General features: G+C 48.8%; 2 protein-coding genes across 2 annotated transcripts; one reads left to right on the top strand and one right to left on the bottom strand.

Moving 5' to 3' along the window:
- The first annotated feature begins 573 nt into the window (after positions 1-573).
- ROS3 (RNA-binding (RRM/RBD/RNP motifs) family protein) lies at positions 574-11,696 on the top strand. Its single transcript, XM_078587023.1, has 4 exons — positions 574-870; positions 1,215-1,430; positions 10,326-10,760; positions 10,849-11,696. Exons 1-4 carry the CDS (start codon positions 631-633, stop codon positions 11,593-11,595), a joined length of 1,638 nt encoding a protein of 545 aa, XP_078443149.1. The 5' UTR covers positions 574-630; the 3' UTR covers positions 11,596-11,696.
- On the bottom strand, positions 11,494-12,650 carry LOC144712734 (uncharacterized). Its single transcript, XM_078587024.1, has 2 exons — positions 12,214-12,650; positions 11,494-12,133 (listed from the first exon to the last, which is right to left on the bottom strand). Exons 1-2 carry the CDS (start codon positions 12,348-12,350, stop codon positions 11,749-11,751), a joined length of 522 nt encoding a protein of 173 aa, XP_078443150.1. The 5' UTR covers positions 12,351-12,650; the 3' UTR covers positions 11,494-11,748.
- Between the last annotated feature and the right edge of the window lie 3,959 nt (positions 12,651-16,609).

Here is a 16,609-nt window from a genome sequence, read left to right as displayed (position 1 = left end):
ATTGTCAAGAAATCCCATAAATTACCAAATAAATCCAGAAATGAAATAATTCTTTTAAAATATGATAAAACCAAGAATAACTAAATAAATCTAAATACATATTTTATTCAGGAAAATTTGTTAGAGAATTATGTTAGGAAACCATAAATAAAAAATCAGGAATTCATTCTAAAAATGCAATAAATCATTTAATAAGATGCATTTATGATCATTTAAATGAAAAAAAGCAAATAAAATACATGAAATTGCTAGTAAAAATGGTATGGTATTTATGATTATCAGCATTAAACCGAAATCTAAGAGAAGTTTATGTCAACCACTTGTATGTGATTCGATACTATTCTTGAAAGACTCACATTCTGAAAAAAACAATCAACTATAGAAATAGAATATAATATTTAGCTAGATGTTATCTTCAAGATAATGGGTCTTGGTCCATATATTTATCATCAAGGTATTAGAGAAATGATTCAGATTCTGATTTTTACATCACAATAGTCGCATTTACAGCGTAATTACAAGGCGCGACGTTTAGATTTTATTTGCATAAGTAAAGACCTAGAGTGCTGCATTTCTACAGAAACTACTTCGCGAACAGGTTGTGAAGACAGGAGCGGCGCGCCTCCGACGATGGCGGCCTTTGCTGAAGAATCTGCAGAGGCGCCTGCACTGTCTGCCTCGTCGGGAGGGAAGATGAGAGTATACATTGGAGGACTGGGCGGAGGAGTGCAAGATTCGGACATGCTGAAGCTGTTCTCCCCTCTCGGTCGCGTCGGCTGCGTTGACTTCGTCCGAACCAAAGGCCGCGCTTTTGCTTACATAGATTTCTCCCCAAACTCCGACAAGTCTCTAGCCAAACTCTTCTCCACCGTCAGTATTCTTTCTTTCTTTTCCTTTACGATCTTGTCGTGCGCTTCCCTCTCCGGGTTTGGGAGGTCTACGGTTCCTGCTCACCGCATCACTCGTTCTCTTCTTCTAAAAACTTTGCCCCGGGTTTTCCTATTATTCTGTATTCCTTGGTTTTCAAATTAAAATCTTGAAGTTGAGCTTCTCAGTTGCGGCAGATACTATAATCTCCGTCCTGAAAATTTGCGTTTTTTGTTTCTACTCCCTATCATATAATGTCGATTTCCTTTCGGTTGTGTTGGGTTCCCTTTTGTGTTCTTAAAACTTTGAACTTTAGTAGTAAATTTCTTTTGTGGACTGTAATGCAGTACAATGGCTGCGTGTGGAAGGGAGGGAAGCTAAAAATCGAGAAAGCGAAAGAGCATTATCTCAACAGATTGAAGAGAGAGTGGGCCGAAGATACGGAGCCTCTTAGGAAGCCTGAACCTGCCGACATTCCCATCGATCCGTCTTCTTCAAGCAGATTAATGCATGAAACAAGAGATAAGGAGCAATTGCATGTCTTTTTCCCTAAGCTTAGAAAGGTAAAATACAGAAGCCGGATCTCGTTTGCGTTTCAACTGGCAATTAGAAACATCTTGGATACTATTTGTTTATATTTTTTTAGTTATCATTGTTGACGGGTAACAGGGTGCCTAATAGAGTCGTATTGTTACATTCCTTCTGTAATGGTATCAATCTTCTTGGCATAGCTTCCATCACTATCCATTGGATGCGTACTTAATTTTTTTGATATAAATTTTTTTTGTGGGCGAAAGGCTTCCGGGGGGACAAATCAAAATCTCTGGAAAGTATAGGAGGATATTATTCTTCCGCAGTGTGCAGATATTTCTTAAGCCTCGTTACCTTGATGCTCCATGCTTGTGAGACAAGGAATCAAATTGTATGCACTCAAGCATACGAGTGTCTACAAATAAATTAAGTGTAAGTAAATCTTCTCGATTTCTAGTGTAACTGGATAGGTCTAGATCATGCCATCATAACCGCATTCTCAAACGCTTGTTGACGTACTTGCCATAGCAAATATGAAATTGGCAAGCTCAATTTTTTTTCTTTTTGGATGTTCTGTAGGTTCTAATATGGATTATTGAAACGACACTAAGTGTATTGGCAAGCGTGGAAAGAGGAGGGCTGTATCAGGAAAATAAGACCCTCGCCTAATGTCGATGGCCTGGCCTACCTCCTCTCCAGCTGGGGGCAAACTTGGCAGGAGCTATGGTTTAGAGAGATAAGAGTTTAGAGAACACAACTACTAACTAACTTCCAGATTTCTTTCCATATGGGATTACAAGTAAGCCCCAGTATTATTGGGGTATTGGATTCCTCTCTGATAGCCGGCTTAAGTAAGCCTGATATTGGAAGAGTGAGGGGTGGATTCTGGTCCTTCTGCATGGTCTCAGGTCGGGGTTGATAGTTGCGAGCTTTCCTTATTACACTTGTGTCAACTCTTGGTTGATTGGAGGGGAGAATAAGAGACAGGGTGGCGGGATTCCTCCTGCTGCTCTGGGCACGTGGAAATGAAAACCCTAAAAAATAAGTGGAATTGCTCAATGTCATTCATGTTCTATCTGGCTTAAATAGGGAGATAGACTATTACACTTTCACACAAAACCCCCTGAGAAATTAGGGAAAGACTTTTTAACCCTACAATCTAACAACTTTATTTACATGTCTTGTTTCCACTTTACATGTCTTTCTATTTTTGGCCTTTTGTATCTTTTGGTCATTGTGTGTAACCCACGTTACCCACTATGTATGGGGTATATGGGAACAGATCAAGTAACAAGAACTACTATTGATTCATGGTTCTTGGTTCTTCCTGCTGTTTCTTCCCCTCTCTACCTGTTGTCTAGGGCTTGGCTGGGGGGAGTCTACACTATCACATCAGGAAGCCCTCTTAATGCGACCAGGTTGTCCTCAAGTTGGAAAGCCAGAAATTTCTGTCTCAGCTGCTCTGCTGGTTGCCACATTGCCTCAAATTTGTGGTGTCTTAAGTGCGTGAGACCCTGGAGTTTCTGGGCTGAAGGTCAGTAGGCTATAATCAGAGCTGGAGTGACCCTCCATTTGTTCTCGGCAGAGGGCCCATCAGAATAGGTTGCACATGGTCTGCCGGTCCCACTGCGCGCATGAGCTGTGACACATGAAACACAGGGTAAATGTGTGCTTTTGATGGCAAGTCGAGACGGTTGGTCACAGGTTGGATGCGCTAGGCAATGTGGTAAGGTCCAAAATATTTGGCTGCCAATTTTTCATTCAGAGGGCAAGCAAGAGCTTCAACTTGAGGAGGCGGTCAAGGGCCATGAACCAGAGAGGGGTCATTGGAGCTGGAGGAAGCAGGATGTCGGGGACCATGGGACAACTCTTGGTGGTGTCAATGCGGTGAGGGTTGCATGCCTCTCACATGGCACGCAAGTCCTTGTCCTTGAATAGCTAGTCTGGTACGTGGGAAGCGTGAACAAAATGGTTCCTCCCGATGCTCATGCCCTTGGTCTGTCCGTGAAACTGGATGGGCTCGTCCAGGACTTGCAGCTCAAAGACTGCTCGTTCTTCTGCTCCGAGCTCTCTCGTGAAGGTGGCAGGATAAGTCTCTCCAAGGGTGTTTCTTCAAAAAAAAGTCTCTCCAAGGATGGTCAGGCCCCGTTGACCCAATGGGGATGGAGGGCTATCCGATGGGGATGAGGGCGTTTATTGGACTCCCCATAGCCACTAGAAGGGGGCCCGACTCCTGAGCCTTCTTAAGGCGGGGCCAATCCAGATGGCTTCATGAGGGCCATTGAGTTCAGCCCCGTATGGCTATTAAGGCCTACCGAGGTCGGCCCAATAAGATTAATGAGCAGGGAGACTGGCTCCCGTGAAGGGTCTGCGCTGGCGCCCATGAAGGGTCTCCACAGGAGTCAGAGGGGACTGCTCCCTTTGCAGCGGAGGCAGAGGTGACGCTGCGGTCCGGTCGACAGGCAGGTTCAGTGATGGTTCTGCAGAGGACGATGACCCCAACTCTTGTGGAGGGAGAGTTGGCCTGCCTTGGTGCTCCAATAGGTGAAGGACATGCTCGAACTGGAGTTACAGGTGCTGAACACAGTCTTCCATGGGAGAGAGTATGCAAACCTGTCTCATATCAAGTTGGTACAACCTCAAACGTTCGATCAACTCCATGATAAATCAATTCCATGCTAAAGGTTCACACTGAGCTTGTAAGTAGTGCTGGGAAGAGAAGAGAGGTTGAGAGAGAGAACGAGAGAATGGAGAAAGGCCAGCGGAATGGATGATGCCTTCAAGTGAGCAGGATGGACGGCGCTGTGCACTCGCTGAGGAATCCCCGCTTCATGTTGCAGGGATGCATGTCTGCGAGAGAAAGGTGTTAGGCTGAACTGTCGTCAGAGCACTTACAAGAGTCAAAAGCCATCATCCATCCGATATTGGACCTGTTTAGGCTGAACTGTCGTCCTTCTGCGTGGTTCTGGGGTGAGTTTCATTGATGCATGATTGCATATCGCAACAGCAAACCACCTGTCTCTGCTGCCTTTCAGTTGAAAATGTTGAACTGGACACCTTGTAGTTGATAGATTTAGGCTCTTCGAGAAGTCATTTTTGTTTTCCAGAGCCCATTTGATTGTAAGAAACCTACCATTTGCTTGATTTTGCTCATCTTCATTAATTGGAAGTGGATTTTGAGTCTCTCGATTAATTTTCTAGATGGATTGCCACTGGAAATGTGTGCTGACTAATTCAGATGGACGAAGTCTAGGCTTGTCCCCGTCTAGCTTAGCCATTCAGAATAGGAAAAGTTTCATTTCAGGATGAAAAATTCTTGGATATATGTGAAGAAAATGCTCTGCTTCAACGTCATCGCCGCTCATTTAATACTCTTTTTAATTGACTTCTTAATTCCCACGCCAACTTGTTGTGGAAGGGAAGAGGAAGATAATGACATGCACATAACTGAGTACATAGGTGAGTATGTATACCCTAAGAGAGAGAAGGATAGATGGGCTAATGGGCTTATAGAATAGGGCCCATTAGCCCATAGTAGCTAGTCTCTCACTAACACCCCATGGCGAAGTATGGATATCTTCCATGCCGAGCTTGGAGACGGCACGTTGAAGAAGTGGGCGGGAGAGGCCCTTAGTGAGGACGTCCGCTGCCTGGTCGGCGGAGGCAACAAAATCAAGGTCAAAGATCCCTTCGTTGACTCGCTCCTTGAAGAAGTAGCGGTTGCGCTCCATGTGCTTGACACGTCCCTGTTGTCCAGGGTTCTTGGCCAACGCGATCGTCGATTTGTTGTCGCAGTAGAAGTGAATCGGGCCGGCGTACTCCACACGGAGATCGTGAAGGATGCCATAGATCCACTGGCCCTCGGAGGCCCCATCGGCGAGTGCGCGGTACTCGGCTTCGGCACTAGAACGGGACACTTTGTCCTGCTTGCTGCTTTTCCAGCTGACAAGACTGCCAAAAACAAACGTGCAGTAGCCCGTGGTAGACCGATGATCCACAACGGAACCGGCGAAGTCAGCATCAGTGTATACTTTGACGGTCCGGTCAGTACTGCGAGGGAAGAGCAGGCCCTTGCCGGGGCAGCCCTTTAGGTACGCAAGAACCCGGTGGGCGGCCTGACGGTGAACCTCCCGGGGAGAATGCATAAACTGACTGAGCAAGTTGACGGCGAAGGCAATGTCAGGCCGAGTGTGCGTCAAGTAGAGGAGTTTCCCCACCAGTTGTTGATACCGGTGGGAATTCGTCAGTGGTGAATCCTCCCCTTTGCCCAACTTGACGTTGGGATCAATGGGAGTGCTCACCGGCGCACAATCGGTCATCCCAGTCAGTTCTAGTAAGTCGACGGTGTATTTCTGCTGTGAGACGAAGATCCCACGAGGAGAGTAGGCCACCTCGAGACCAAGGAAGTAGCGAAGAAGGCCGAGGGCCTTGATCTCAAACTCCTTAGCCAAGGCGGCGCTCAGGCGGACAGCTTCAGCAGCATCAGACCCCGTGATGAGGATGTCGTCGACGTACACGGCAAGAATGGAGATCCCGGTCGGCCTGTGACGGAAGAAGAGGGAGGTATCTCCATTACTCTGAGTGTACCCTTCGGTCTTCAGAACGGAGGAGAACCGCCCAAACCACATGCTCGGAGACTGCTTGAGTCCATAGAGAGACTTCCGCAGGCGGCACACGTGACCGGGGGGGCCGAGAGAATAGCCCGGCGGCTGCTGCATGTACACCTCTTCCGTCAGATCGCCATGCAAGAAGGCATTCTTGACGTCAAACTGGCGGATGGTCCAGTGGAAATGGGCCGCAAGCGCCAAAAGAAGACGGACAGTCTCCATCTTCGCCACTGGTGAGAACGTCTCGAAGTAGTCTACGCCATAGGACTGAGTGAACCCCCGAGCCACAAGCCGAGACTTGAGGCGTTCGAGAGTCCCGTCCGCATGATGCTTCTTGGCGTGGATCCACTTGCAATCCACAGCCCTCTTGCCAGGGGGAAGTGGAACGACGTCCCACGTGTGGTTCTTGAGGAGAGACTGCATCTCCTCATCCATCGCCGCTTTCCAAGAAGGAGAGGCGAGAGCATCGGCTAAGCGACGAGGAACGGGATCGGACTCGATGCGGGAAAGAAATAACCGGTAGGGAGGACTCAACCGGTCAAAGGAGATAAAATGAGAGAGAGGGTATAGGGAGGCCTTAGTGCACTGACGGACCCCTTTCCGTAGAGCAATAGGCCATCCCAACTGATCGTCACCATCGACAGAAGGAGGAGCGGAAGCAAGGGGGAACTCCCCGGGAGGAGCAGGAGACGACACACCGGATGAGGAGTGTATGTCGGCGGTAGGAGGGGAAGATGAGTTGGATGGAGACGAGGGCTGGTCACGAACAGGTGACAAGGGCGACTCACCGGGAGGGGACGAGGATGGTGAACCGGAGACCAATGGGAGAGGAGGAGTTGCCAAGGGGGGAGGGGCAGGAAACGAAGACGAAGTGGAGGACACGTCCAAGGACCCCGCAGGGGGAACTGAGGAAGAGGAGGCAAGGGGAGAGAGATCATGGAGGGAGGAGGGTGGTGTGGTGGTGGTAGACTCCACGATCAGACGGGCCCCAAGGGGGCCGAAGGAGCCTCATCCAGCGGAAGGCGTGATGAGGTAGAACAGTCCCCAAAGTAGGGTTCATGCTCGGCAAAGGTGACGTTTGCCGAGATGAAGAAACGCCGAGAGGGCGGATGGTAACACCGATACCCTTTTTGGAGGGAAGAGTAACCCACGAACACGCACCTGAGGGCGCGAGCATCAAGCTTTGTGCGTGTCGGAGAAGAGTCATGGACGTAGGCCGTGCAGCCTAAGATACGAGGCAAGAGCCCCGCCTCAGGGAAGCGCCCGGGAAGGCCGCAGTCATCCGGTCCAAGGGCTGGAGAACTCCAGGAGCGGGCGGGATACGGTTAACGAGATGAGTACTCGTCAAAACCGCATCGCCCCAAAAACGCCTAGGCGCCTTCGAGTCCAACAGCAACGTGCGCGCTGTCGAGGTAACATAGCCGATCCGCCGCTCAGCCATGCCATTCTGCTCGGGGGTGGCCACACAGGAGGACTCGTGGAGAATGCCCCGGTCGGCAAAGAAAGAGTCGAGGTCAGCGTTGAAGAAGTCCCGAGCATTGTCGGACCTAAAACGCTGGATGCCGCGACCAAACTGCGTCTGGAGCATGGTGCAAAAATGTCGAACATTCTGCGCAACCTCCGACTTCGCAGTCAGAAGGTAAACCCACGTATAGCGGGTAGCTTCGTCCACAAAGAGTAGGAAGTAGCGGTGCCCCTTCAGACTGGGCTGTGGGGCCGGCCCCCATACATCACTGTGGACGCGGAACAGCGGGGTCGTAGTGTGAGACGGAGAGGAAGCAAAAGAGGATCTACGATGCTTGGCCAACTGACAAGCTTCACAAATCACAGTCTTGAGGTCCACGCCCAAACATAAGGACGGAAACAAACGTTGTAAAGTAGAGAAAGGGGGGTGTCCAAGGCGCTGATGCTCCATCAGAAGACGACCCCGACATTGCTCAGCCGCAGAGAGTAGAGTACGGTGCACCATGAAGCACTGGGAGCGGCCTCCGTCATCCAGCAGCAGCAGTCCATTCTCCCGCCTAATCGGTGTAGTCCGGCCCACCTTGTCAGACAGAAACATACCGTCAGGCCTGAGGTGGAATGAACAGGAGACGGCATCAACTAAACGCTGTGGAGACATAAGAACTGCTCGCAGGTCGGGAACATGCAGGACGTTGTGGACCACACCAAGACCGTACACATAGACTGCCCCGATGCCAGCCACATGAAGACGTCCACCCCCTGCCGTGAGAACAGTACGACCACCCTGATGCCGCTCGTAGGACACAAACCGGGCATTACTCAGGGTCATATGTTCGGTGGCCCCCGAGTCAAGGACCCAAGTAGTATCGGAGACGACAGGAGAGTGAAAAGCCGTATGACCACAGTACCATTCATCGGAAGGGGAAGGAGTGGAAGACGCACCAAAACCACCGAAGTAAGCCGTGGATGGATTCTGCAGGGCTGCCATCTGGTCACGAAGTCGGGCCAAATCTGCCTGGAGCTGATCCATGGTCACAGAGGAGGCGCTGGCGGAGGATGAGTCAGACTGGGCCACCATGGCCTTGCCGTCGACGGCCTCTTTCTTCTTTCTCCAATCATTCAGGCGCTTCTTGCACTCGTTCTTCCCGTGGCCCGGTTTGCCGCAGTATGAGCAAACCGCCGTCCCAGCTGGTGGAGCAGCGGATGTGGGCGTAGGGAGGATCGCCGGGGGCTTGCCGCCGGAAGAAAGTGCAGACGCGGTGGGGGCAGAAAGCAGTGCGGTCGACTCGCCCGGAGGACCGGAGGAGGGAGTCCCATGGACGAGAAAGTGACTTTCCTCCTCTTGGAGCTCCTTCACCAATTCCTCAAGAGCAGGTGGACCTTCTTTGCGGTGCAAAGCACGAAGACGGATGTCATCATACTCGCGGTTCAGGCCGCTGAGGAAGCCCATGATCCGCAGGAGGAGCACATTCTGGTACATCTTCGATGTCGGGTCGTCGGGTGGAAGATAATAGTCCACCTCATCCCACATCTTCTTGTGGGCAAGTGCATATTCAGAGATGGTCAGCGTCCCATGACGGAGATTGCTGGCCTGACATGCAAGAGCATAAAGGCGCCACCAGTCGTTGTCCCGGCCACAGAAGGAGCGCGCCTGATCCCAGAATCCTTTGACCGTTTTCTGATGCGGAAACCGGTCGCGGAAGTCGGGAGCCAGGGTGTACGCATACAGCCAGCCGAGGACGAACTGTTCCTCAACGTCCCACGCCGCATGGTGTGGGTGGTCGACTGTAAGGGGCTCTTCAGTGCAGTGCTTGAAGAGCTGACGTGCCATCAGGGCGGTTTCGACAAAGCGCATCCACTGAAGGAGATTCGGGCCCCGTAGGAGTGTCACCTCCGGGACCGATGGGAGCGGATGGGCCACCTTGTAGGACAAGGGCCTCTCGGCGAAGTCAGTCTCAGTGAACGGCATGTTGGTTTCGGTGGCGGCGTGCGGCGGCGGTTGGCTGCGGCGCAGGCGCTCTGCGGCTAGGGCTGCGGCACGTGCGCGCGGCGGCTGGCGGTGGCGGCGTGGGCGCTGCGGCTGGAGCTGCAGCGTGTCGCGGCGGGCGGCTGCGGCGCGCAGGTGCGCTGCGGCTAGGGCTGCGGCGGCGGGCGGCTGCGCGCGGCGCGCGCTGCGGCTAGGGCTGCGCGCGGCGCGCGGCGGCGGCTGCGGCGCGCGCGCGCTGCGGCTGGAGCTGCGGCGCATGCGCGCGGCGGCTGGCGGCTGCGGCGTGGCGCGCTGCGGCTGGAGCTGCGCGCGCGCGCGCTGGCGGCTGGCAGCTGCGGCGTGAGCGCTGCGGCGATGTGGTGCTGCGCGCGCGGCGGCGATGTGCTGCTGCGCATGCGCGCGGCGGCGGCTGCTGCTGCAAGAGCGGCAGCGGCGATGTGCGGGCGATGTCAAACCCTAGGTGAGGAGCTCTGGAGCTCTGATACCATGTTGTGGAAGGGAAGAGGAAGATAATGACATGCACATAACTGAGTACATAGGTGGGTATGTATACCCTAAGAGAGAGAAGGATAGATGGGCTAATGGGCTTATAGAATAGGGCCCATTAGCCCATAGTAGCTAGTCTCTCACTAACACAACTAATGATATTTCGCAATATCTTTGCTTATTGGATTCTATAAACCAAACTCTGAGATTTGGTCTCGTGATATGCCTTGTCAAGACTCATGTGCTCAATTTTTTTTTTTTTTGAGAACAAATTGTGCTCTATTTTTGCCTCTTATCAAATGGGCCTTTTCGAAGGGACGAGATTAAGTTATGCGTCTGCTTCTGCTCGTGGTCACACTACCGTAATGGTTAATGCGATGCAGGTGAAGGCTCTGCCTATTAAGGGAACAGGAAAGCACAAGTACAGTTTCCAGCGCGTCATGATCACTTCGTCGTCTCTGCCAGTTCATTTTTGTGATTGTGAGGAGCACTCTCGACTCTCCGAAGATCTTGCCCGAGAACGGCTGACGGGTGTCGAAGAGCGAAAACCCGTGGTTAAAAAACGCGAGATAAACATCATGACCTCTGTGATGAACAAGCTGCTTGCAAAGGAGGTTGCAAAAAGTACGGGCATTGGATACGCTCTCAGCGGCGAGGGCGTAGGCGAGCCCAATGTCGAGGATCAGGTGTTTGATGACGAGAAGATGGCGGCAGTTCAGGATACGAATGAAGAGGAAGAAGATGACGAGAACCTCGTGATGAACTTCGGGACTAGGATCAGCGAGCAAGACTTCAACATGGCGCCGCTGAAGGCGCAGGTAATTGTTCTCTTCGACTATAGCTTGCTTAAAATATTCAATTTACCTTTTTTTGGCAACAGGGGTCGACAATTTTTTTGTCCTTCAGGATGGAAAAATGCTCTCCTCCGGTAAACCCCGGTTTCTGCGCGACCACGACAAGAAAGAGAAGAAGCGAAACGTCGAAAATGATCACGTCCTCGACGCAGAAGAAAGCAAGCATTCGTCAAGTAAGGCGACACAGCAGGAGGAAAAACCCCGAGAGAAGGACACATCGGCGGCGGCTCAATCCCAGAGCTCGGACCTGGGCACGAAGCCGGAGGTCGAAGAGAGCTTAGAAACCTCTTTACAGACCAAGGGCAAATCCACGTGGACACAGAAATCCTCGTGGAAGGAGCTGGTCGGGGAGGCCACTGGCAACAACCCTGCGTTTTCTATTTCGCAGATTCTACCTTGGACGGTCGGCTCAGTCTCAAAGCCAACACTTTCAGAAGGTGCAGGTTTCGACACCACCGCGATAAAGGCCGACACCCAGGTTCAAATAAGCCACGCAATGAAGAGAGTTCGTCCTGCTTCGGCGGAGGGTTTGAGGAAGTCAAAGAAGGGACGAATGAGCGACGGCGGAGGCAGCCATGGCGGCGATGTCGGAGTAGCCGGCGGCGGTGCTGACCCTGAGCCAGAGACGAAGCCTGAAGTGCCCTTTAGCTTGGGCCCTGTCCAGTCCTTCGTGAGGAGCCGCGAGTCAGAGAAAGAATGGACGAAGGCCAAGGCGGCGTTAAGCGGCTATCTCAAGAGAAGCAAAAGTGCCAGGGAAGGTCCCAGTATCAGCGGAGGCCAGGGACAGTCTGGACTGTAGCTCATCTCGCTCATACTCTTCTCCCTCGCTCTCTCTCTCTGTCTCTCTAAACCTTTGATATCCGTCTTGTTGGACGTGCGGATACGGCTTCATTCCTCTTTTGTCGAAAGGGCTTAAGGTTCTTCAGTATCTAAACCCGGGGTCTCCTCCGCGTCAGGCTGTGGGCGTGGTGGAGGTTCTTTCCGTCTCGGGGAAGCAGAGGACGTCGGCGAGGAGCTTGTACTTCTTGCCTCCCAGCCTCGTCTTCTTGGCGAGGCTCTTCCATCGATCGATCGCGCGGCTGCTGCTGATTTTGACTCTGTCATCATCGTCTGTCATCGCCGTGGACGACGCCGGGATCTCGGTCATGTCGATCGTTCCCGCTCCGTCAGAGGAGGGAGGAGGAGAGGGCGATGGCTGCCGAGGCGCAACCCGGCGAGCCCTCTTTCTAGGCGAAGGCCCCTCCTCCTCCTCGTCGGCCGATGGGCGATAGGCGCACCACTCACAGCGCCATCTTCCTGCGTCGTCCATCATCTCCGGGCGGTACCTCCCGCAGTACCTGTGCACAAGAGATCAACAGCTCAGATCAGATCCGACGGAGCGCGGCGATCGGACAATTGGGTGGGATGTTTGATTTACGTGTGCTGGACGCGGGAGCAGCCGGCGGCACGGCAGGGAAGGAGAGCTTCCCGGAAGCCCACGTCGCCGCAGAGGCTGCACAAGGAGCTTCGCTCGTTGTCTCTCGCAATGGGTAGGGGGGGCTCGTCCTGTGCCATGAATTACCTGCCGATCTCCTCCAGCCTAGGCCCTCTCCCCGCTCCCCCCCCCTCCCTACCAGGAGGGCAAATGGAAACAAGCCCTGTTTTTTTATTCTTCTTGTCTTCCGGTTTTTGTCCGCCTTCTCTTCCTGGAAGGGCTAGTGGGGAGCGTGTCTGGCCCCAGAGAGAGAGAGAGAGAGAGAAAGAGAGATAGATGTATCGATAGATTTTGAGAGAGGAAGAGAGAGAAAGATAGATATATAGATAGAAAGATTGAGAGAGAGAGAGAGAGAAAGATAGGTATATAGATAGAAAGATTGAGAGAGAGAGAGCTGACGGGCAGAATCTGACGGAGGATTGGCCCCGCAAGAAGGGTTGCACGAGTCACCGGTGTCGGCAACGACGGGGGGGGGGGGGGCAATCACGCAAGCGAAGGGTCGCACTCGCCGGCGATCTAAGAAAAGAAGAGAGAGTCCACCTCCAAGTTCGGCCCCCCGATCCGGTATCTTCCCAACGCCCAACAGTCCGTCCAATGATATCTTCCACCCTTTCTTGCTTTCCTCCACAACCCCGCGCCGCGACTCTGAGAGTCGCTAACAACGACACTTATGCGATTCACTCCTACATGACCTGCCAGTCTGATGCCAACCTCCGGTATGAGATAGTCTCTCTCTCTCTATCTCTTTCTATCTCTTTCTATCTCTCTCTCTCTTCCTATTTCGATTTCGTCCAGACCTCCACGGTATACTTCTTTTGTGACAATGATATCTAACGCGACGGGACGTTCACCGACCACCTTTTATTCTTGCGGCTACGGTTGCCCTGGTCGCAGAAGGCGACTGTGGCCGCGCGTCAAGCACCGCCGACTCGTCGACTTTCCTGGCATTGATGACGAAAGGCCGCCGCGTTTAGGCTGAAGGTCGCCAGATCGCCATGCCGTACGCAATCGTCATGAGCTGCTGTAGGCGGAAGATGGACGTCATCGACGGAGTCCTCCGGTGCATGTATGGTAGCATTCATACTACATACGAATGATGTTATCGCCGGCCGTCAAACATGCTAGCGTAACGTTGTGTCACATCAGTCCCAATAGATAATTAGAAACGAGATCTATAGAAAACTGTAAGCCATGGATCTAGAGACTAGAAATAAAGAATAACATAATGGGAAACCATTAAACAAAAAAGTCATCCAGCGAAACACGATTCCATTGCTCCTCCAAGGATTGTAGCATCCTCGACATTTGCTCATATTTGTAGGACTTAACTTTCGAACAAATTCTAATAATTCCCATTAAAGAATGGTAAATGGCATTATGTCTCTACACTTGATTCAATTCATATAAATGACTTATTCCCATGCATCCATGACTCAGTTTGGTGCGCAGAAAATAAGTTCGAATTTCTGTAGTGAATAAACCGCATAAGGACACACTGAAAGATAAATTTCCATAATCTCCTTGAACTACAAGCCTATGATTGGACATAACTAGAGTTCCCACATTATCACCTCATATTTTTTACACTATCATTTGAGTAAGTCTTTTTCTCACCCACCATGCTATTAAAGTATTACCAAAATACATTTTTTATTCGCATTAAATCTTGCAACCAACCCCTAAATAAAATAACAGATAAAAACAAGACGAATTAAATAGATCAAATGTGCATGTGTAACACAGAAATTCTATGAAACATGATTGGCACACATATTTACTTCATCAACAACTACACACTTTATTTCTATGTGCTCATGCTTGTTCAGTCATTTTCATTGCATTAGGATTAATGTTTCACTTCTGTTCAATTTTGCTAAACATGTGACTGAATTATGAAGCCATAATTGGTGATTAATTCCATTAGCATGATGTAAAATATATTGCAATTAAAATCTAAGCTAAAAGTGTTTGCTTTGCCCTCTTTCATCAAAATATCTCATTTTAAAGTAAATAAATACCCTGCAGAAGATTATTTGAACTTCTAAAATACATTAAAGTAGGAGCCTCAATATCTGATGATTATGAATGCCTTTGATTTAATGTAAGGGATCATGTTTCTCGTTGTCCTTGTTGATACCCATATGAATGTTTCTGTCACTATCCATCAATCTAGGCACACAAACAATATACATGTATCTAGATACAAAGAATTATGAATTATATTACCCTCACAGATACATATATTTTAAAAACATTATAAATTTCTTGTGCCACAACAGCAGATAAGATCAAGGTCAGGAATAATCCATGCCATGTTATCCCACTTGGACAACTGATTGTTCATAATTTTTTGAATGTCCCCCTTTTCCTTCATTCATTTATCGTTGGTAGACTTTGAGTATTTAGGACTGTGCGAATGATTTATGCCATTTGAGAGACAGATGTTGTACTTGTGCCAACGCTGAGATTGTAATATACCTCTTCAACACAATAAATGCCAGAAGATCAAGAATAGAGGGATAAATCATTGTGAAACTCAAGGACTCTGCCATTATGAGTCATGCCTGAAGTTGAGTCTTGACCTAACGATCAATTGGGTTGAACTGGGAGCTCATACACTAAGTAAATGAATTATTGAAGGTATGAGTTTACGAGCGGGAGCAGAAGAGTTGACGAGTAGGTTATGAAACCAATGAAGGTGCGCAGTACACAATAGACAAATGATTACATAGTAAACCAATTTGAAGATTAAGATTCATGTGTGACTTCAGTTGTGGGGAAAAAATTCATGTTTATGTTATGAAGTCAATGAAGATTAGGGAGAAGATTAAAATTTATAGAATGCTGTCCCACAGTAAAATTTTCCAACAAGAAGGAATGCATCATAATATTTTGTCCACTATAAACAAATAACTGTTAGTAACATGGCTGATTAGTCAAGTGAAGTGGTTTAAAATAAAAAAAAAGTTGAAAAGCAGCAATGACCATAGAATGAAAAAATAAATGTTAGTAACTGTTAGAATATTTTGTCCACTATAAACAAATAACTGTTAGTAACGTGGCTGATTAGTCAAGTGAAGTGATTTAAAATCAAAACAAAGTTGAAAAGCAGCAATGACCATAGAATGAAAAAATATTTTACAAGAATTCATCTAGAGAAACTTTAGGGTTGATTTTATGAGCAGACATTAGGAGGAAAGAAGCGAGGGGGAAATATTAGATAAGAATAACATAAAAATGATGAGTTTAGATCAATGATAACATCAAAAGAAGATATATTTCTTGATGAACATCACACTATGGTCCACCTACGAATTTTATTCAGTGGAACCAGTGAAAAAATCTCCAACAATGATGAAATCTAAGATAGAGGGCTTGTAGTATCCACTAAATATGCTATTCAATGGAAAGGAATGACACTAGTCCTTACTTTTTTTCATATCTTGTGATGTATATTATGTCATTGTCAAGATAATCATACTTCAATGGTTTATTGAAGTTAATTGAAATACATATTTATTCATTATTATTATCGTGTGATATTTCAAATGAAGTGCCTGAATATATGCAATGACTTAGTGAATTATGATGAGATAATAATAAAATTATCAGTACACTTTAATCGTGTATATTAAAATTTCTGATTTGTTGGATACTCAAGAATCACATCGATTTATCTGATTCAATATCACAATCTAAACCTACTTATATCATAAGTATGGCTGATCTTGTGGCCATTAGTGTGGAAACGCTAAGGACAGTTGTTGGCTTTCACCAAAGTGATCCATATGAATCCCTTATTGGTGTTATACCCAATCGTCAACGACATTGATTCATGCTATGGTTGTGTAAGTGTTGTGGTGAATCGAGACACCAAGGAAATCTTGCGTATGGACAACCGTGTTTTAACTAGAATCATTGAGTCCCTAACCATGAGATTCTAGCATGTTGTAGCTTAAACATAATATGAAATACCCAAAGGTGATTGAGAGGTCAAGACATGATCATCTAACCGTGGTATAAGAAGATATTGACTCGAAGAAGAACATGCATCAAAATCCCTAGACATGGTAGAAGGGATATTGGATAAGTTGTTCTCTAATGATCCTCATTACACATTAGTACTAACTAATTAGCGATCAGGTTTTGACGACTAACCATATTTGGGAGTGATGGTGCACACCATCGAAGATCGTCGGCGACGTCGTCCGCGCTGCCCCCCACCGTCATCGAAGATCGGGTGAAACTGCTCGAATTATCGTATTTTGTTTCTTTGTTCTTTCTCGTGTTTTATGTTTTCTCGTCTAGTCATTGTGTTTTCGTCGTGTGCGCGATATGT

The sequence above is a fragment of the Wolffia australiana genome, chromosome 15 (genome assembly GCF_029677425.1).
Source record: "Wolffia australiana isolate 7733 chromosome 15, ASM2967742v1".
NCBI lineage: Eukaryota > Viridiplantae > Streptophyta > Magnoliopsida > Alismatales > Araceae > Wolffia > Wolffia australiana.
Note: the sequence above shows the minus strand (reverse complement) of the source record. Positions and strands in the feature narration are given on the sequence as shown.

Bases quoted from the DNA above. Each gene is read 5' to 3' on its own strand.
- LOC144712734 (XM_078587024.1), bottom strand. From the start codon at position 12,350: ATGGCACAGGACGAGCCCCCCCTACCCATTGCGAGAGACAACGAGCGA. The intron at 12,134-12,213 runs GTAAATCAAACA...TCTTGTGCACAG, and splicing joins TGCTCCCGCGTCCAGCACAC to GTACTGCGGGAGGTACCGCC.
- ROS3 (XM_078587023.1), top strand. From the start codon at position 631: ATGGCGGCCTTTGCTGAAGAATCTGCAGAGGCGCCTGCACTGTCTGCC. The intron at 871-1,214 runs GTCAGTATTCTT...ACTGTAATGCAG, and splicing joins TAGCCAAACTCTTCTCCACC to TACAATGGCTGCGTGTGGAA. The intron at 1,431-10,325 runs GTAAAATACAGA...AATGCGATGCAG, and splicing joins TTTTCCCTAAGCTTAGAAAG to GTGAAGGCTCTGCCTATTAA.